This window comes from Pongo pygmaeus, chromosome 5, assembly GCF_028885625.2.
Source record: "Pongo pygmaeus isolate AG05252 chromosome 5, NHGRI_mPonPyg2-v2.0_pri, whole genome shotgun sequence".
Classification (NCBI taxonomy): Eukaryota; Metazoa; Chordata; class Mammalia; order Primates; family Hominidae; genus Pongo; species Pongo pygmaeus.
The window spans coordinates 35242764-35264442 of record NC_072378.2 but is presented as its reverse complement, the minus strand read 5'-3'; the positions used below and the strand labels follow the sequence as shown (position 1 = coordinate 35264442).

General features: G+C 42.0%; 2 protein-coding genes across 7 annotated transcripts in view; one reads left to right on the top strand and one right to left on the bottom strand.

The window, feature by feature from the left end:
• Positions 1-202: 202 nt before the first annotated feature.
• TAF11 (TATA-box binding protein associated factor 11) lies at positions 203-10460 on the top strand. Of its 3 annotated transcripts, XM_054490956.2 has the most exons (6): positions 215-487; positions 5145-5293; positions 7220-7246; positions 7867-7954; positions 8182-8278; positions 9530-10460. In XM_054490956.2, exons 1-6 carry the CDS (start codon positions 317-319, stop codon positions 9658-9660), a joined length of 663 nt encoding a protein of 220 aa, XP_054346931.1. In that variant the 5' UTR covers positions 215-316; the 3' UTR covers positions 9661-10460. The 3 variants fall into 3 exon arrangements, with proteins under 3 accessions (XP_054346932.1, XP_054346933.1, XP_054346931.1); XM_054490957.2 differs by lacking the exon at positions 7220-7246 and having other exon boundaries at positions 203-487; XM_054490958.1 differs by lacking the exons at positions 7220-7246; positions 8182-8278 and having other exon boundaries at positions 203-487; positions 9530-9586.
• Positions 10461-10723: 263 nt separating this feature from the next.
• Positions 10724-21679, bottom strand: part of BLTP3A (bridge-like lipid transfer protein family member 3A) — a 93308-nt gene continuing 82352 nt past the window's right edge. For all 4 annotated transcript variants that reach the window (XM_063666143.1, XM_054490955.2, XM_054490953.2 and 1 more), the window contains 6 exons: positions 20838-20992; positions 20607-20757; positions 17122-17384; positions 16546-16654; positions 16313-16419; positions 10724-15925 (listed from right to left, as the gene is read on the bottom strand). In XM_063666143.1, coding sequence (XP_063522213.1) covers positions 15800-15925; positions 16313-16419; positions 16546-16654; positions 17122-17384; positions 20607-20757; positions 20838-20992 — 911 coding nt within the window. In that variant the 3' untranslated portion in view covers positions 10724-15799. The remainder of the gene's footprint in view (positions 15926-16312; positions 16420-16545; positions 16655-17121; positions 17385-20606; positions 20758-20837; positions 20993-21679) is intronic.

The following is a 21679-nucleotide window of genomic DNA, read 5'->3' as shown; positions in this document are numbered from 1 at the left end:
AGACAGGCGAAAAGGAAAAAGTTATTTAGTAAACAAAACTGCGCTCCTTCACAAGTGCTGGTTTCCTAGCGAGGAGGATCCATAGTCTGAGCTCTTTACGTCCAATTTTCCCGCTTCCCACTGTCGCCAAACCAAAGTTAAAATGAGTCCTCTAGTCCTCTACGCGCGCCTCAAAATGACCCCTCAGGAGAGCGGTAGGGATGATGTCATCGCTGCGCGACGACAGGAAGTAAGATCCTGGCCTGTGCAGCTCGGGGTTCAGAGCTTCTGCCTCAGACATCTCCGCGATCTCCTGTCCCCTCCAATCCTATCCGTGATGGACGATGCCCACAAGTCGCCCTCCGACAAAGGTGGAGAGACAGGGGAGTCGGATGAGACGGCCGCTGCGCCCGGGGACCCGGGGGCTACCGACACCGATGGAATCCCAGAGGACACTGACGGAGACGCAGATGCTGACTTGAAAGAAGCTGCAGCGGAGGAAGGCGAGGTAGGAAGAGATGTATTGATGAGGCTGAAGGAATTCCCAGAGATTGTGTTACTGGCTGCTCGCCGGGCTTCTAGTTAGTCCCTCCCAAGTTACGAGAACTCGAACTCAACCAGAATTCCCTCCAGATCGTTAATCTTGAGGGGGAAGAGAGGGGACGACCAAACAAAACTCCAGTGCTGGTTCGGTTCCAGAGGCTCAAGCACTGTGTTAATATTTTTAGTCTTGTCTTTAGGGATTAAAGCTACTTCTAAGGGAGTTTTAATAGCCCGTTGGCTTTGGTGGTGAGGAAATTGGGATCCAATGTCACACTGAGACGTAGTGCAAGAGCTAAAACCCAGGATTCGTAGCACCTCTTTCTCCGCGATATGGTTCCTCTTAGATGTTAAGACAACTTTTGTCTTTATAGGAAGGAGGGTCGATCAGACCTGTCAAAGGGAGATAGACTTTTATAGAGTTATAGGTTAAATCGAATAACTCTATAACTCTATAAAAGAGTCGCCCGGGCTGGAGTACAATGGCGCGATCTCTGGCCCACTGCAACCTGCGCCTCCTGGGTTCACGCGATTCTCCTGCTTCAGCCTCCCGAGTAGCTGGGATCACAGGCGCACACCACCATGCCCAGCTAATTTTTGTATTTTTAGTAGAGACGGGGTTTTACCATGTTGGCCAGGCTGGTCTGGAACTCCTGACCTCGTGATCCGCCCGCCTTGGTCTCCCAAAGTGCTAGGATTACAGGCGTGAGCCACCGCACCCGGTGATCAGGGACCCATCAATTGGGTCTGGTGTTTCTGTGCTACAGGGAGTTCAGCAGTGTTGCCTAGCTGAGCATCGGTCAGGACCAGAAACTCATCGTTCTCAGGATTACATTTCTAGAAGTAGAATCTCGGGGTCTTAGAGCTAGAAGGGATTTAAGAGATCGTGGGTGAACAGTAGATTAGATGGAAATAGCCTTTCAGAGCATAAAGTTGCATCAAAATGTATAAAGTACGAACTTTTAGAAAAAGAGAAAATTTGGCTGGGCGTAGTGGCTCACGCCTGTAATCCCAGCACTTTGGGAGGCGGAGGTGGGTGGATCGCCTGAGGTCAGGAGTTTGAGACCAGCCTGGCCAACATGGCGAAACCCCGTCTCTACTAAAAATACAAAAATTAGCTGGGCATGGTGGCGGGAGCCTATAATCCCGGCTACTTAGGAGGCTGAGGCACAAGAATCGCTTGAACCTGGGAGGCGGAGGTTGCAGTGAGCCGAGATCGCACCACTGCACTCCAGCTTGGGTACCAGAGACTCCGTCTCGAAAAAAAAGAAGAAAAAGGAAAAGAAAACATTTGACAAAAGTATTTTAAGGCAGGTTTTTTATTTTTTATTTTTTTGAGACCGAGTCTCGCTCTGTTGCCCAGGCTGGAGTGTGCAGTGGTGTGATCTTGGCTCACTGCAAGCTCCTTTAAGGCAGTTTTTGTTTGTTGAGACAAGGTCTCACTCTGTCACCCAGCCTGGAGTGCAGTGACACAGTCTCTGCCTCCTGGGCTCAAGCAATCCTCTTATCCCAGCCTCCCCAGTAACTGGGACTGCAGGCATGCTGCACCACGCTCAGCTAAAGTTTTTGTTTTGTTTTGTTTCGTTTTTTGAGACGGAGTCTCGCTCTGCCGCCCAGGCTGGAGTGCAGTGGCACAATCTCGGCTCACTGCAACCTCCGCCTCTCAGGCTCAAGCGATTCTCCTGCCTCAGCCTCCCCAGTAGCTGGGATTACAGGCATGTGCCACTGCACCCAGCTAATTTTTGTATTTTTAGTAGAGCTGAGGTTTCACAAGTTTCCCAAGTTGCCCAGGCTGGTCTTGAACTCCTGACCTCATGATCCATCCGCCTCGGCCTCCCAAAGTGCTGGGATTATGGGCATGAGCCACTGCACCTGGCCAGCTAAAGGTTTTTTAAATATTGTTTTGGTAGAGACAAGGTCTCATTATGTTGCCCAGTCTGGTCTCCAACTCGTTGGGCTGAAGCAGTCCTCCCACCTCAGCCTCCCAAAGTGCTAAGATTACAGGTGGGAGCCACCATGCCTGGCCAAGAAGGAAACTTTAAAACAGGTGTCAAGGACAGCAAGGATTTGAATAATTAGCTTAGTACACAGAGAGCTCACTACATATCTAAATTTGCACCGAACAGAGGATAAAATTATGTTGTTTCTGAAACACTTTTAAAAATCGATCATGTACCAGACCACAAAGAAAAATATGAATTCTTAAAAGTAGACATCATAACAGGCCACATCTTGTTAATGCAATGCATTAAACCTGAAATTAACTACAAAAAGCTTCTCCCCCACCAAAAAAGAACTAACCCCCTGGAAATTTTAAACTATTTTTTAAATAGCCTTTAGACTAAAGAAATTAATAGAACACTTTATCAAATTATATGTGATTTGGCCAAAGCTTTATTTAAAGAAAAATATATAGCCTTACATATTTTTATTAACAACCAGAAGATATTGCAAATAAGCACCTAACTCAAAAAACCAGAAAAAGGGCCTAGTGGAGTGGGTCACTCCTGCAGATCTAGCTACCTGGCAGGCTGACACAAGAGGATCACTTGAGGCTTCAGTGAGCTGTGATCCAGCCTGGGCAACAGAGCGAGTCTGGCGGGGGGGAAGAAAAAAAGATAACAAAATAAGTCAGAAGAATATAGGAACAAGGAGTTAATAAGGATAGAAGTAGACACTAATGAATTAGCACATTAAAAAACATAAATGATAAAATTAAAACCTGATTATTTAAAATGTAAATGTATAACATTACAAAATATGAAAGGCTATAGGCACTAATATGGAGATCTTTAAAGTTATAAAGACATTTAATGTTCAAGTTTAGGCCAAATAAATGTGAAAATCTGAGAAAAATGGGTGATTTTTTAAAGGAAAATACAAACCACCAAACTTGAAGCACAGTTAGAAAACTTGTATAAATCAGTAACTAAAAAGAAATTGAAAAGATTGTCAAAGATAGACTACCTTCATCCCACCTATTCCCATATTCCTGTATGAGTTTAAATTTGAATTCCTCTTTAGGGACAAGTTAAATCTCATTAATGAGTTTTGTAGTATACTTAAGATTCTACATTAAGTCAGAGGGGGTGAAGTTTGGATTTGATTTTTATTATTAAACAGCCAGTTTTTTAAGTTCAGGGGTACATGTGCAGGATGTGCAGGTTTTGTTACATAAGTAAATGTGTGTCGTAGGGGTTTGTTGTATAGATTATTTCATCACCCAGGTATTAAGCCTAGTATCCATTAGTTATTTTTCCTGATCCTTTCCCTCCTGCCACCCTTCACCCGTCCATATACCCCAGTGTCTGTTCCCCTCTGTGTGTCCGTGTGTTGTCATCATTTAGTTCCCACTTATTAGTGAGAACATGAAGTATTTGGTTTTCTGTTCCCACATTAGTTTGCTAAAGACAATGGTCTCCAGCTCCATCCATGTCCCTGCAAAGGACATGATCTCCTTCTTTTTTATGGCTGTATAGTATTTCATGGTATATACTGGAAAATACATTTTCTTTATCCAGTCCGTCATTGATGGGCATTTAGGTTGATTCCATGTCTTTGCTATTGTGAATAGCACTGCAATGAACATAAGTGTGGATGTGTCTTTATAATAGAACAATTTATATTCCTTTGGGTATATACCCAGTAATGGGATTGCTGGGTCAAATGGTAATTCTGTCTTTAGGTCTTTGAGGAATTGTCACACTGCCTTCTTCAATGGTGAACTGATTTATACTCCAACCAAGAGTTTAAAAGCTTTCCTTTGCCTCCACAACCTTGCCAGTATCTGTTATTTTTTGACTTTTGAATAATAGCCATTCTGACTGATATGAGATGGTAACTCATTATGGTTTTGATTTGCATTTCTCTAATCAGTGATGCTGAGCTTTTTTTCATATGATTGTTGGCCACAGGTATGTCTTCTTTTGAGAAGTGTCTTTGCCTACTTTTAAGTGGGGTTTGAACAGGCATTTATTAAACATCCAGCATAAGTAAAATTGTGTTAAATGCTGATGGGAGGGAGATATAAATCATAAGAGACAAACCTATCTTCAAAAAGACTAGTAATGTGAAATAAACATTTGCATGAAACAGTAGGATTGAAGAATAAGAACAAAAGAGCACTACATGTGAGAAGCTCACTTGAAAGTCCCAAATTGAAATAAACACCGTTTTGATGAGAAGGGGCCTCCTTTTTGATATTCTTTCCATATGGAATCATCAGCAGTAAAGAGATCTATAGATCTGGAAGCAGAAGAGCTGGCTGGATGGAGGGGACTTTGCTGACATTCCCTCTAAAGAATAAGGTCAGAAGAGTGGCCCAGGGGGAGAGTGGTTTTCATGATCCTTGGCATTTCATTACCCTTGTAAACAGATACTGGAGCTCTGCTCATAGCCAAACTGGAAAACTAGATTATTTAGCAGGTTTTCTTTCCATAGCTGAGCCATAATCTTCCCTTAGGAGAGATACTGTATCTTATCCTTGATGGTACAGTCAGTGCCTAGAACTGAAAAACTACTCAATAAATGGATTTGTTGTTTTGTAATAAGGATGATGTCTTCTTACTTTGCCCAAGCCTGGAAAGTAGGCCAAATATATAATAGAGTTTCTTTCATCTTCCCAGCTCAAGAGTCAGGATATCTCAGATTTAACAACAGTTGAAAGGGAAGACTCATCATTACTTACTCCTGCAGCCAAAAAACTGAAAATAGATACCAAAGAAAAGAAAGAGAAAAAGCAGAAAGTAGATGAAGATGAGATTCAGAAGATGCAGTAAGTCACTTTCTTATTCCCCATTTCAAGGCTCTCACTTGACCACACAAATTTAATAAATTTTTCTTGGTGTTTAAATTTTCTTTTATAAACTCAAAAGAAAATCAAATGATTAATACATTATGGCTGGGCATGGTGGTTCACACCTGTAATCCCAACACTTTAGAAGGCCAAGGTGGGAGGATTTCTTGAGGCCCAAGTTTGAGACCAGCCTGGGCAACATAGTGAAACCCTTTCTCTAATGTTATGTTATGTTATGTTATGTTATTTTTTTATTTTTTATTTTTTTGAGATAGAGTCTCACTGTGTCGCCCAGGCTGGAGTGCAATGGTGTGATCTCGGCTCACTGCAGCCTCCACCTCCTGCGTTCAAACGATTCTCATGCCTCAGCCTCCCGAGTAGCTGGGACTACAGGCATGCATCGCCATGCCCAGCTAATTTTTGTATTTTTAGTAGAGACAGGGTTTCACTGTGTTGGCCAGGCTGGTCTTGAACTCATGACCTCAGGTGATCTGCCCGCCTCGGCCTCCCAAAGTGCTAGGATTACAGGCATGAGCCACTGTGCCCGGCCTCTATTTAAAATATTTTTTTTTTTTTTTTTTTTTTTTTTTTTGAGACGGAGTTTCGCTCTCGTTGCTCAGGCTGGAGTGCAGTGGCGCAATCTCTGCTCACTGCAACCTCCGCCTTCCGGTTTCGAGCGATTCTCCTGCCTCAGCCTCCCAGGTAGCTGGGACTACAGGCTCCTGCCACCATGCCCAGCTAATCTTTGTATTTTTAGTAGATACAGGGTTTTGCCATGTTGGCCAGGCGGGTCTCGAATTCCTGACTTCGTGATCCGCCCGCCTCAGCCTCCCAAAATGCTGGGATTACAGGTGTGAGCCACCGTGCCCGGCCAAAAGCAATTTTTTCAAATAATTATGTTACAGCATAGAAAATATAAATAGATAAAAAGAAGGCCGAGATCGGTGGCTCACACCTGTAATCCCGGCACTTTGGGAGGCTGAGGCGGGCAGATCACTTGAGGTCAGGAGTTTGAGACCAGCCTGACCAACATGGTGAAATCCCATCTCTACTAAAATTACAAAAAATTAGCCGGGTGTCGTGGTGGGTGCCTGTAGTCCCAGCTACTCAGGAGGCTGAGGTAGGAGAATCACTTGAACCCGGGAGGCAGAGGTTGCAGTGAGCCAAGATTGCGCCACTGCACTCCAGCCTGGGCGACAGAGCCAGATGCTGTCTCAAAAAAAAATAAATAGATAAGAAGAAAAAATAATCACCTTACCACAGAGATATATCCTGCTTATGTTAAAAGTTTCAAGATAGTTTCTATACATATATATCTATAAACTTTTTTTTTCACAAATATCAAATACTGTTTTGTAGCCTATTTTTCACATTAGATATGGTGAATGTTTTCCATGTCACTAATTATACATCTAGGTCATAGTTTTCTTAAAAATAGAAATAGCTTTATTACATTTTCTGATTGTAAAAGTAGTATGGGCTCATTGCAAATAATTCAGAGAATACAGAAAAATAGAAAAAAATTACCCATAAACTCACCACGCAGAGTTCATTCTAAGTATATAGTTGGGTATAATGTTTGGGTATGTACCTTTTCAAAGTTTTTTTAGATGTTTGATATGTATAGCTAAATATTTTCATGTCAGTAAATATGCTCATAAATCATCATTTTTAATGGCTACATTGTATCCCATTATGTTGTTGAACTATAATTTAACCAATCCCTATAGTGATTCTGGTTGGGTATTTTTACTTTTGACATTATGATGAGGATCTTTGGACATATCTTTGCATACTTGTCCATTACTTCCTAAGATAAACTCCTAGAGGTGTAATTGCTAATTCAAATAGTATGAACATTTTCAAAGGCTTTTCATATGTATTTCCAAATTTCTCTCCAAAAAGGTGTTCCAGTTCACTCTGCCAGCATGTGTGAGTTTGTGTCTCATATTCTAATACCATTCTTTTTTTAATAGTGGTCTGATTTATGAAAAATGTTAGCTATGAAAATAATACTTCCTTAGTTAATAATGAAGGTTGTTTCCCCCATGTTGATTGACCATTGGTATTTTGGTAAATTTCCTGTTCACATACTTTGTTCATTTTCAAAAATTGATATGTCCCCTTTATTCATTTGAAAGAATTATACATTAGGAGTATTAACTGTTTCCACATATTTTGTAGATATTTCCCCTAAATCTGTTAATGCTGCAAACTACTGGTTTGATTATAAATTTGTATATTAAATTTTTACCATCAGTGTGAAATTCAGTAAGGTAGAGTTATGGAGATAGTGTCTAATGCTGAAAACAGTCTGTGTAGTGACCCAGTGTTGTTCTTTTTGTTAACAGGTAAGAAAAGAAGTTTTTATTTTATGTTTTCTCAAATTCCTTTGAGTAGAAGTGTTTTATCTTCATTCCTCAAGGCACCAAGCCTAATGCCATTGACCCCTTAAGAATTCATTTTTGAATTGTCTGAAACTTTTATTGACTTCATAATATCTTGAGTATTCGTTCTTATAAGTTAACTTAGTTACCTGGATCTTTGTTTAGAATCCTGGTTTCTTCTTTTTCTGAGGAGCAGCTGAACCGTTATGAAATGTATCGCCGCTCAGCTTTCCCTAAGGCAGCCATCAAAAGGGTAAGGATGGACCACCACACTTCATCTCCATCATGTTTTAGAACTGAACTCAAGAGCCATGTCCATTGGCATTTGAAGTGAGGTGTTAGACAAGTCAGTGGATTATTTAGGTGGGAAAAAAAAAATGCACTTCAGTTATCTTACCTTTTTCTGTGAATTACTTGGTACTGTGTTCCAAAGCCAGTCTTTGACTATTGTAATCACGGAGTCTTTGTGCTTCTTTCAAGCTGATCCAGTCCATCACTGGCACCTCTGTGTCTCAGAATGTTGTTATTGCTATGTCTGGTATTTCCAAGGTTTTCGTCGGGGAGGTGGTAGAAGAAGGTGAGTAGTGTTGGTTACAAATACTGGATTGTACCTGTGGTGGTCTTATTTTTAAGAATATCTATACAAAGGAGCTTATTAAAGCACCTGTGGGAGTTCTCATTTGCACTTGAAGTTGACCAAGTGGGGAGCCCTGTATTTAGGAGAACATGACCATTATTCTTTGCAAGTTTCAATAACAGATGGCAAGGAACCATCTGGGAAATCCCCTCCCTGATTCCTTTCCTCAGCCCAGGGTGACAGAAGTAGACTTTGTATTTTCTGCAGTGGACTTTGCTCATTTCTGCTGCCAAAAGTAAAGATACAAGAAAAGCAATCACAGGGTGACCTGTGTGGGATGGTGAGTTGTCCCTAATGTTGTGATCCCTGGGAACTGCCTGCCCCCTTTATTGAGTAAAAAGCCTGGCTGTTTCCCATTGCTACTCTAGCTGGTGAAATATTTTTTTTTTTAAGCAGGAGATATATACTTTTAAATTATTATTATTTTTTGAGACAGGGTCTCACTCTGTCACCCAGGCTGGAGTGTAGTGGCGTGATCTTTATTATTTTTTTAAATATTTTTTTATTTTTCCTTTTACAAATCACAAATTAAGGTGGTGTACAAAATGAGATGGTAACAGTGGTGTGATCATAGCTCACTACAACCTCAAACTCCTGGGCTCAAAGGATCCTCTTGCCTCAGCCTCCCAAGTAGCTGGGACTGTAGGCGTGCACTACCACACCTGGCTAATTTTTAATTTTATTTTTATGTAGTTATTTGAGACAGGGTCTCACTCTGTCACCCAGGCTGGAGTGCCTTGATCATGTGATCACAGCTCACTGCAACAGTGAGCTCCTGGGCTCGGGTGATTCTCCTCCCTCAGCCTGAGTAGTTGAGACCACAGGTGCACACCACCACCCCTGGCTAATTTTTTAATTTTTTGTAGAGACAAGGTTTTGCCATGTTGCCCAGGTTGGTCTCGAACTCCTAGGCTCAAGCAATCCTCCCACCTTGGCCTCCCTAACTGCTGGGATTATAGGCATGAGCCACAGCATATGGCCTATGGGAAATATATTTTAAACTGTTGTCTATGATAAAGCCTGTTATGAGATGTTATACTAAAACTAATATTCTCTTAAGAAGGAAAAATGTCTTGGTTTATTTCCTTAGCAAGCTTAAGGAAAGTTAAAAAGAATTACAGGACTCAAAAGGATTATGTGATTAGTAAATTATTGTGTGATAATCAGACTTTCTCCTTACCCTCTGTTTAGCACTGGATGTGTGTGAGAAGTGGGGAGAAATGCCACCACTACAACCCAAACATATGAGGGAAGCCGTTAGAAGGTTAAAGTCAAAAGGACAGATCCCTAACTCGAAGCACAAAAAAATCATCTTCTTCTAGACCAAAGTATAGAAAGCCCTATATTACTGAAGGAAGAAGTATTGGTTCCAGACTTCCTATAAGACTGTCTGCATTGGTGCTTTAGTATCTCAGGCCTCCAAGGATTCCATGATGATTTTAATGTCTTTCTCAAAACTCTATTTGTCACACCTAGAGAGTATGTAGCCTGATTGATACTTGCCTTGACTAAATTTTGGGACCTCTTGGGGCATTTTGAAGTATTTAACTGTCTTGACCAGTTGGAAGAAGATATGTGGGCCGTAAGCATCTTCTGGACAGGGGAACTGCTTTCAGAGAGAAAACCTTTCCAAGAGAGTTTTGTTTTGTTTTGGTTTTGAGATAGGTTCTTGCTCTATCACCTAGGCTGGAGTGCAGTGGCAGGACTGCAGCCTTGAACTCCTGGGCTTAAGTGACCCTCCCACCTCAGTCTCCTGAGTAGCTAGGACTACAGGCACACACTACTGTGCCCAGCTAACGTATTTTTATTTTTTATGGAGATGGGGTCTTGCTTTGTTGCCCAGGCTGGTCGTGAACTCCTGGCTTCAAGCAATCCTCCTGCCTCAGCCTCCTAAAGTGCTGAGGGCTTTAATGGTTTCACATTGAAGCCTGAAGTTGCTAAGACTTAGGTTGTTTCTTACATCTGGTTTTAAGTAGACGAAACAACCAGAAACTTTTACTTGTGATACTCTATCATGAAGGATGCGGTGATGGCAGGAATAGCAGAGTAATTGGTGCTTGTAAGCATTTAAGATTCTCCTGTGGATTTTGGTGAGTGATCATTAAACTGTTTTCCAACTTGCCCTAGGTGTATTCATTTTCTGTCTAGCTGGTTGGAATGGGAAGTTGATCATTCTTTTTTGGTGTTCCAATACAACTGGTTTTGGTTATTTTGTGAAAATTTGGGCCCTTTTTCTAGTAGAACCATTAAAATTTTATCTCATAAAAGAGTACTTCAAGCACTGTTAAAAACAGTGTAATAATTTCCCCCCCAAGACTGAGATTAAAATAAACAATATAAAAGCCCATATATTTCAGATTCTTATCAACAGATATACAACAATCATTATGGTTTAATACATTTAATTTGTTTTTTCAGGTGGTTCACAGAACCAGTACACTCAAAGTTTGACTAGATATTGCAACATTAAAATTTCCCAATACTGACAAGGATTCTAGTTCATCAGATACATTCTCATTGTTTTCCTCAAATAGAGGTGAATGAAGTGACCTTTTATTGACAGTGATTAGCAGTAATAAGGCTACTGTATGTAATTGGCATCCCCAAGAATTCTTTCCTCACTACCATTCAGTGTCATAGGGAGAAGGATTTTGAAGCTGTTCTCTTGTGAAGCTTTCCTGAGCATGTCTTAGTAAAGATTCTAATTCTCTTTAGCACCCTCAGTGGGGGAAACAGAATTGGATACTAAAATTATCTTACATTAAAACCCATGGCTTTAAACATGTACTTAGCCAATGGAGAAGACACTTCAGTGGGGCATTCCACAAATAAATGCTTTAAGACTCAGGCTAAATCTTGACCAAAAATTAATAAACTGACAAAAAAGATACTTTCTCAGCTCTAACAGGAATTTTTTAGAAGTCACAGGAACTATATCTATTGCAATTAGAGATACTGAATAAGGCTTAAACTTAATAAATAACAAGTGAGGAAGATCAAATCCCAAGTCTGGCCACTTAGCAAAGCCTCATTGTTAAAGGTTATCCAAGAGTGTTTCCCCTTGTGCCATGGGGAAAATAATCTCCGTTCAATAGCTACTACCTATACCTACCTAGAGGTGCATGGGAATAATCCTATTCTGACAGAAGGTAGGGGAGCAACTAGGTAAAGGCCTTAGTGTCTGAAAGGATAGTGCTTCACACCAGATTCTCTCTGAAACCCTTAGTAATGACTATGATAAATCATGAGGCAATGACATACCTTTTACTGTTCTCAAATAACAAGATGTCATTGAACTAACTTGTGTACCAAAGTTGTTTCCATAGTTTTATGATTTTACTATAACTGATTTTAGAAGTTTAGGCAAATATTGAGAGCAAAAAAAGCTAGGGTAAAGGTCTGGAATAAAAAGTTCCCATATTACTATGGCAATATTTCAAACTACCTTCTTTCCACTACCACCCATCCCCCAACCCGTTTACCACTAAGGGGAAAGTAATCTAAGTGAGTTAAATGGAAGCATTTAAGTTACAGGAGTATGTGAGGGGTGGTGTTTATACCTTGTATATTCCACACACGGGAGCCATTCCTTTCAGAACCATAAAAAGTGGACATAAAGGTTGAGGCCCGTGGCAAGATGAGGGTCAGATGGAATATATGGTAAAGAGCAGCCATCATGTGACTAGAACCCACCTGTTTTATATCAGGAACACTAGATTAATTATTCCAGTGAGTTGAAAACAGAATTTGGGATTGAGAGCCATCCTTGCAGCCCAGTTAAAGACAGGATTTAAACTCTAGTCCATACACACTAAAGCATATCCCCAGCACATGCATGTAAACAGGAAATGTAGACAATCACAGATAATACAGTTGTAAATGCTTCACAGCTGAATCGGTAATGTGCAGTGGCTGAAGTCTTTGAGGGACAGTGGTGCTATCTCTCCAGACATTTTCTTGAGGTATTGTTATTTCTTGTTCCAAGTCTTGTAGCTCTAAGGCAGAAATCATAAGCAGTCCAAAAGGGCTGACACTGCTACTTTTTCCTTGCATATTTTCCTTTACACTTAATCCTGAGGACTACCACCACTTCACATTTCTTCATTATGAACAGGAATATGAAATTAGGCAAGCTGATTTTTACTAAAATCCCATGGGATAATATCCCCTATCACATTTCCTGAGGGAGAATTTCAAGACACAATGGCCAAAGCTGCCACATAAGGAAAGCCAGAAATTCTAAGGCTCCATTTGTCACATGGACAAGAGCTCTGGACTCCTTTAGAGAGCCCAGAGACCTAACTGAGCTCCAGCCATTAGGAGGTTAGCCTTGGTACTTACTGGATATGTTTTTACTCCCACCCCACAAGCACAAGTGTAGGTAAAGTATACCAAGAAATGCCTATTCGACATTTTCTTTGCATGGAGGGATGCCAGAGGTATATGGTGGGTGAGGGGAGGAAGGGATGAGAAGAGAATCAGAATATGATTTTAAACCAATTCAGGTGAGCCTAAGGTGGAATAATTATATTTTCCAGCTACCAGATCTCCTTCCTCCCCCTTCAAGAACATTAGAGATGCCATACTTAAGACCAGTGATCCATTCAGATCAACATTCTGCCTTTGAAATAGGCACTAAGGAGTAGTTTGTCGAGGGACACAGTTACCCTCTCAGTTGTATATTACCAAGTAGTCCTACTTCTCTATAATTCCTTGTAGAAGGCTGTCATGCAAGGATTCCTCATAAACCTGCACCCATGTATAGTTTCTGGTGGCATCCCTTCTTAGACAATGAGCTCCTTACATTTCTGATTTGCTATGAGAAGTGCTTTCTTTACTAAGGCTATGAGATAGAGCCCTAGAGCTAGTAGTACAGGACCGGGTCCTTGCTCTTGATTGGATATTTGATCTAATTCCCCTCTGCTTTCATCTTTGTAGGATAGAGTCTATATTTTAAAGATGTGTCCTCATATGGATATACCTCCATCTCCTGATAATTTTGGCTGTTCTCTGGACCTTTCCTCCCTTTATCATATATCTTGTAAATAAGGTCACTAGAAACACAGATAAATCCGATCAAGACATATCCATGGTTTTGTATAAAGCGCTGTTCTCTGTTATCTCCAAAAGCCCTTCCTGATGATGCCCACAGGGCAATTAGGCTTTTGGCCACAGCAGCACGTTGATCTCTCCTCCCCCTCAGCAATGCTTGTTTCTTTCCTGAGTTCTAACAGTGTTCAGGCATATCAGTTGATAATTCTTCCGTAAATACATTTCCTTATATTATGTTGAACCTCACCTGTCAGTTTTCTGAGTATTCTCAGCCCTGCTTATTAGTAACCCTTCTGTGGTTTTGTGTTTGTTTGTTTGTTCTGAGACGGAGTCTCACTCTGTTGCCAGGCTGGAGTGCAATGGCACAATCTCAGCTCACTGCAACCTCTGCCTCCCGGGTTCAAGCGATTCTCCTGCTTCAGCCTCCCGAGTAGCTGGAACTACAGGAACCCGCCACCACACCCAGCTAATTTTTGTATTTTTAGTGGAGACAGAGTTTCACCATGTTGGCCAGGATGGTCTCGATCTCCTGAACTCGTGATCTCCCCGCCTCGGCCTCCCAAAGTGCTGGGATTACAGGCGTGAGCCGCTGTGCCCGACCAGTTTTGTGTTTTTTAAACCTCTTCTAGACTACCTTTCACTGCCTGGAAGTAGTGACATTTGATTTCACTGTAAAATCCTACTTTCAGGTCATTTATAAAAATTTTAAATAAGGTTGAACCAAGCATCAAGCCTTAGGTAACTTCCCATTAGCATTTTCTCCAGAAAGATGTTTCTTTGTTCCTAAGTCTCTATTTCTTAAGCATGAAAAATTCCCACCATCCCATAGTAACTGGTGTTTCAAAAATTGCCTTAGTAAAGAAACTTAACAGAAGTCTGAACAAATTGGGTCCTGTTCCTTGCTGAATACATTTTTTTTTTCTAGTCAAATGAAGTGTTGAGAGTGGAGAAGGAACAAAGAAATCTATGATTGGTTGTGATCAATTAGTTGTAAACACCACTGCAATTACATGTTTCTTTTTATCCTCATCAAACTAGAGTATGCAAGTCAAGCATAATTTCCCACAGAAGAAACCTTTTCACCTTTCCTTCAGTATGGAAAGGTGAATGGTCGAGACTTCAGTAACATCACTAAATTACTATTTTACCATCTTGCCAAGTAAAGGTAAGTTAGCTGATGAACGTCTGTCCAATCAACACAGCTTCAAGTGTATCACAGGGCAGTATGAATGAAGGGATAGTGTTGGAGAAGAATTCAAAGGAAAGAAAGGGGGAAATAGCTCTTTTATAGGGCAGGGGGCAAAACCTAGCTGGGATGAGGGATTTTTGTGTTTTTTTTACTTGAGTCAAAATACATGATTTTAAAAAGCCACAGTGATGGAGGGAAGTGAGAGGCAACAGGTTGAGTTGTTTATGTAAAAGTTTAAAACACATTTTCAGCTCCCAAACCACCAAGGGCTGAGGAGAGAACTGGTAAGGTCACAGAACTGGGAAAGCAGATGGGCCAGGGACCCCAGGGAGACAGAAGAGCCACTCAGCACAGCTGGGAAAGACAAGCAGGACTCCAGGCGGACAACAGGGGGCTCAGAAGCAAGCTCCCCCACTGACCCCTAACATATCATGCCACCAACCTAGCTCAGAGTCAGAAATTTTTTCTTGATTTAAATTTCAAGTAAGTTGTATTATGGAGGGGAAAGATTAAATGACTGAGCTACTACTGTTGTTTACTTTCTACCACAGCATCACAATGATGAAAGTATAACAGAAAGGAAGCTTAACCTGGAAAAATCTGATTGTGTTATCAGCCAAATTGCTATGAGCTTGGTTCCTTTTCCCAAAAAGGCAGAGTCCAGGTCTCCCTTATTCTTGTGCCTCTCCTGCCCCCTTCCCCCACACTCCTCTGCTGGGCTATTTCCTGTTCCACTCCACTGCCATGGCCAAAGCTCAGGTCATGGACTTTTCAGGTCTGCTATGGGAAGCTCTGGGACATGGAATCTTTGGTGGCTCTGTGGGTGACCGAGGAGGTGGGTACTTTTGCTTGTTCACACAGGCTTGTGAAGGAAGCAAATGTCCCTGCCATGAAACCATGAGGTGAAATGGCCCTACAGTGTTGAGAAGATTCCACCTAGTACACAGAGGGCCAAAAGGCTTTATACAGGCAAGACATGATGCTTGTGCCACACGCAGGGCAAGCCCCAGTTTCCTGGGATACAGTCATGCTTTGCCCTTGTCCTCAGTCCAAGTAAGAACAGCTAGTGGAAAGCACACCCACACAAGTGAAGTGAGTGCTCCCCAGTCCCTCTGGCATCCGTAGTGACTTATTCAGCACTGGACAGTGCCCTCTGTCCTAGGTGGTGCTATTGCTGGTGATAGCCTCTCTCCTTGGCACAGATGGCTGAGCCACTGGTTTCAGAGCTCAAAGAAGGGGTTATATTTCCTAATCTCCTGAAGAAGTTTTTCTTTATCCTTGTTGGCATTGGCCAATGCTTGTTTAGTTTCTATAAGTTCTTTTTGTAGGATAGGCAGTTCTTTCACCTGAGGAACAATAAATAGTTAACAGTTAAATATGGTAATACCATCTTGCAATAACTGCCAGTAAAGGAAACAGGGAGGAAGAGTTCAAGGAGAAAAATCCACAAGCTAGGTCAATGATTAAGATAACCATATCTTTTCTAAAACCTTGATTCCCTCTTCATAGTTCATTGGCAGGTGCAGTACGTCCTCAGCAACCATTCATCTCCAGCTCCTGACATTTATCCTCTAGTCAGCACTTCTAGAAGCCGCTGCTAGGTGACAGGAACCCAAAACACCCACATGCAGGCAGCACACGCAACCTTTTTGCCCCCCAACCCCAGGTTTTACCAGTTTCGCAAGTATAGCCCCCAAGGGTTATAGGCAGGTACTGTTCTGTTAGGTCCTCACCTGCTGTTCAAAAACCTCTCCTGTGGGCACCAAAAACACCTGTTCTTTTGGGGGCTGTCTCTTCTCACTTTTAAGTACTTCACCTGATGGTTTGTCCTGAGCAGCAGCTAGAGAAAACAAGTAAAGTTTCTAAGTGACAAACTGCTGCCAACTCCCAAACAGTTCCTAGGTGTCACCTATTCACTTTTAGGAGAAAAGGCAGAGAAACCAACAGGCTGACAAGCCTGACTCACCGCCTATGTGGAACACACCGTCATCACTCCTCTTCAGCACAACATGTTCCATGGCCAGAGTGATGGGGATGGGGCCTGGAGATGTTGGATAGATGGGGGGGATATCATCCTGCAGGAAAGAGAGAAACCACATGATGCCCCCCACCAGCTCAGAGCAATTTAACACAACCCACGCTCCCATCATTCAGCTTGAAGCAGCTTTATGCCAGTTTGTCCATACATTCTTGGAAGGTATAAGAGGCATAGCAGATTCTCCCATCTAGAGATGGTGAAACTGAGAATCAGATAACCTGATGGCTTGCACATGGTAATGCTGCATGCCAAAGACAGGGTTAGGGTTACAGACAAGGTCTCCTCACCTCAACCCTGGCTTTTCTGACAGCAACACACATTTATATACCACTGTAACACTGACAGAGAATGCAAATATGTATTAATATTTCCTCACTTGATCCTCACCATATGTTACAGTGAAAAGGGAAGAGGTTAACAGGTATCACTGCTTCCTTGCTTGACAAAGTCCAGGGCAAAAACCAGTGTGCCCTTACATTGGCAAAAACCAAAGGTTCCTCACACCTTTAGGGTGATGCTGGAGTTCAGAAGCTCAATCTGCATGGGGACTACCACCGGGATCTCCTCATCCTCCAAGAAGGGCCCCAGGCCACTGAGCACCGAAGTGAGCAGCTCGAGGTCACAGCCATGAAGCAATAAATGTAGGAAGCCATTTTGTGAGGCCAGGGGGGAATGAACAGCTGCTCCAGGCCCCACCTCAAAGCGAAGGCCCACAGCTGGCCTGATGTGGCCAGTCTTCAAAGTTGAGGATTCCTGAAAGCATGTACCTTTGTGAAGAAAGACAAGGAAGACAACTAATTAACGGCCAGGAAGTCTTCTAAGCACTTTATATACCAATATTCATAATAACCCTATGTCAAAGGAATATCATCATTCTCATCTGACTGAACTAAGTCACAGAGAATAACTTGCCCAAAATTACATAATTAGTAAGTAGCAAGGAGAGGCTCTGAACCCAGGCAGTCTGACTGCCAAGTCCATGGGCTTAGATACTTCGCTATAATGCCTTGCAAGGTGGAAGAGAGATTAAGGACTGGCCTTGTTATGAATGTGAGACAGTGGGCTAATGGCCAAGGAAAAGCTCTTAAAACATAGGACTCCCAAACTCTACTAAAATTGAATGTCTCCTCCTTTCTCTTAAGTCTTGGTTTTCTCATCTGTCACTCATAAAACAAAGCAGGATCTATGCTAATCTCTCCAAAACTCCAAACAGAACAATCTCAGGTGTAGCCAAGGATCCTGTGGAACAACTTACACATTTATGGAACTGCAAATTGGTACAAACATTTTGCATAACAATTTGGTATTATCTAGTAAAGGTGAAGTTGTGCCTACCCTAATGATCTAGAAATTATACTGTCAGAAACACAACCCCAGGGAAACTCTCAAACATATATTCCAAGAGACATGTACAAGGATGTTCACAGCAACCCTATCTGAAATTGGAAAAACAAACAAACAAAAACTAGAAACAACCCAAATGTCTGTCCAGAATAGAATAAAGAAGTAAACAGGATAATGGGTACAGGGATATTTTGGGGGTGATGGAAATGTTCTAAAATTGGGTTGTGGTGATGGTTACACAATTATAAAATTGTACACTTAAAATGAGTGAATTTTGTGTTATGCAAATTATACTTCAATAAAGCTGTTTTCAAAAAGCAAAAAGTGCCGTGCACAGTGGCTCATGCCTGTAATCCAAAGACTTTGGGAGGCTGAGGCGGGTGGATCACTTGAGTTCAGGAGTTCAAGATCATCCTGAGCAACATGGTGAAACCCTGTCTAAAAATATTAAAAAAATTAGTCAGGCGTGGTGGCAGGCGCCTGTAGTCCTGGCTACTGAGGAGGCTGAGGCACGAGAATCACTTGAACCCGGGAGGCGGAGGTTGCAGTGGGCTGAGATTGCAACCACTGCACTCCAGCCTGGGCAACCCAGCAAGACTCTGTCTCAAAAAAAGAAAAAAAAAAAAAAAGTGGTGTATGTATACAAGAACATTACATAGTAATGAAAAATGAACGAATTATAGCTAATTCAACAACCTAGATGAATTTAAAGAATATCATGTTACTTGAAAGAAGCAAATCACAAATATAGTACAATCTATTATTCCATTTAGAAAAATGTGAAAAAAGCTAAATAATACATTAATATAAACGTGTACAAATTATAAAGTAAAGCAAGATAACAATGAATACAAATTCAGGATAGTGATTACCTATGACAGGTGAAGGACAGAAGGAGGTTCAGGAGAGGGACTCCCAGAGACTTAAAAGGTAATGGTACTGTTGTATTAATTAAACTAGGTGGTGGGGCCAGGCATGGTGGCTCAGGCCTGTAATTCCAGCACTTTGGGAGGCTGAGATGGACAGATCACTTGAGGCCAGGAGTTTGAGACCAGCCTGGTCAACATGGTGAAACCCCATCTCTACTAAAAATACAAAAATAAGTTGGGTGTGGTCGTGCATGCCTGTATTCCCAGCTACTCGGGAGGCTGAGCCAGGAGAATTGCTTGAAGGAGGCGAAGGTTGCAGTGTGTCGAATTCGTGCCACTGCACTCCAGCCTGGGCAACAGAGCAAGACTGTATCTCAAAAAAAAAAATTAAAAAACAATAAAACAAACTAGGTGGTGGGTACATGGGTTCATTGTATTGTTATTATTTTATGCCTTACATATATTTTGTAAGTGTTCTTCAGTATCTACTCAATATTTTAATTTTTTTTAAGAGACAGGGTCTTGCTCTGTTGCCCAGGCTGGAGTGCAGTGGTGCAATTATAGCTCATTGTAGTCTCAAACTCCTAGACTCACATGATCCACTCACCTCAGCCTCCCAAGCAGCTAGAACTATAGGCACGCACCGCCACACCGAGCTAATTTTCTTTTTTTTTTTTTAAAACAGAGTCTCGCTCTGTCACCCGGGCTGGAGTGCAGGGGCGCGATCTTGGCTCGGCTCACTGCAACCTCCGCCTCCCCGGTTCAAGCAGTTCTCCTGCCTCAGCCTCCCAAGTAGCTGGGATTACAGGTGCCTGCCACCACGCCCAGCTAATTTTTTTGTATTTTAGTAGAGACGGGGTTTCACCATGTTGGCCAGGGTGGTTTCAAATTCCCGACCTTAAGTGATCCACCCGCCTCAGCCTCCCAAAGTGCTAGGATTACAGGCGTGAGCCACCACACCCAGCCTGTATTTTTTGTAGAGCTGAGGTCTTGCTATGTTGTTCAGGCTGGTTTCCCACCTCAGCTTCCCAGCGTGCTGGGATTACTGCCATGAGCCACCATGCTTAGCCTAAAAATATATATTTTTTGAGACAGAGTTTCACTCTTGTCACCCAGGCTGGAGTGCAATGGCACGATCTCAGCTCACTGCAACCTCCACCTCCTGGGTTCAAGCAATTCTCCTGCCTCAGCCTCCCAAGTAGCTGGGATTACAGGCACCTGCCACCACGCCCAGCTAATTTTTATATTTTAGTAGAGACAGCGTTTTACCATGTTGGCCAGGCTGGTCTCAAACTCCTGACCTCAGGTGATCCACCCACGTCAGCCTCCCAAAGTGCTGGGATTACAGGCATGAGCCCCGTGCCCAGCCAATAATTTTTAAATGAAGTATGTAACATAAGCCCAGATTTTTCCTGTCATCTTTTATAAATGAAAATTCACATCAAAGGACTGAATCTGAATGACAGAAGTTCCCTGATCAGATAGTTTTATATTAAGAGACATACAAATGAAGTGGACACTGTCCTCATATAAGCTCCAGGAGTACCTGGAAGTGAAGTTGGAGACTCGCACAGTGAATGCAAAGCCCCAGAAACAGCTCTGAGAGGCTCCTTGCAAAAAAAGGTTTCAATGGAGTTTTTCCTCCCCCAATGGCTGCTGGAAAGAACTTGGCACTAGTAGAGTGGCTGCCCTTAGAGCACAGTGACAAGTACAAGTTAATCTATGGCTGTCCTAGATAAGTCCCACTATCTGTCGTGGAATGACTACCATCCTTACCTGGGCACTGTCCACGCAGGAACTGCCAGAGTCCCACGGTGCCCAGCTGCTGGAGGGTCAGTTCCTCTGCTTGCAGGGCCACAGTCAGGTCCTCACCACGTACCTCAATCCCAAAAGACACCTCATTCACCTTCAGGACCAGAACTGAGACCTATCAAAGGAGATTCTCTTAGTTTTAAGTCCCAAGCTCTCAGCCCAGCCTACCCTCTGCAGAGAAGTAGAGCTGCTGACCGGATGAAAGATGAGGTCTTCTCCACTGGGTGAAACTGAACTGTTGGCTGCTGGTGACCCCTGGCCATAGTTATTCACAAGAGGGCTCCCTTGAACACCAGCATTATCTGAGACATTTGAAAGAGATCCTGGTGGAACAGATTCTGGACCAGACTCTGCATGAAAAAGAGGACAAATGAGTTCAAAAGTCAAAATATTCTGTTCAAATCCAACCTCTACAAACAATGACAACTGTAAAAATAAAAGAAAATATTTATGACATTCATGAGACAACTAGAAATTTGAGGACTAACTAGATATTTGATGAATTTAAGGAATTACTGTTAATTTTTTAAAGTGTAATGACATTTGATCCCATTTTTAAAAGTCTGTAAACAGAAGCAACCCAAGTGTCCTTCCATGGATGCAAGGATAAGCAATGTGGTATATAAATACAATGGAACACTATTCAGCCTTAAAAAGGAAAGAAATTCTGACACACGCTACAAAATAGAAGAATCTTGAGGATATACCAAGTGGAATAAGCCAGTGATAAAAGGACAAATACTGCATGATTCCACTTATATGAGGTACCTAAAGTAGTCAAATTTATAAAAAGAAAGTAGAATCATGGTTGTCAGGGACTGAGGGGAGGGGAAATGAGGAGTTACTGTTTAATGAGTACAGAGTTTCTGTTTCGCAAGAAGAAAAACATCCTGGAGATAGACAGTAGTAATGATTGTACAACAATCAGAATGTACTTAATGTCACTGAACTATCCACTTAAAACCGGTTAGGATGGCAAATTTCATATGTATTTTACCACAATTTAAAAAAATTTAAGTCTGTATTTTCTAGCAATG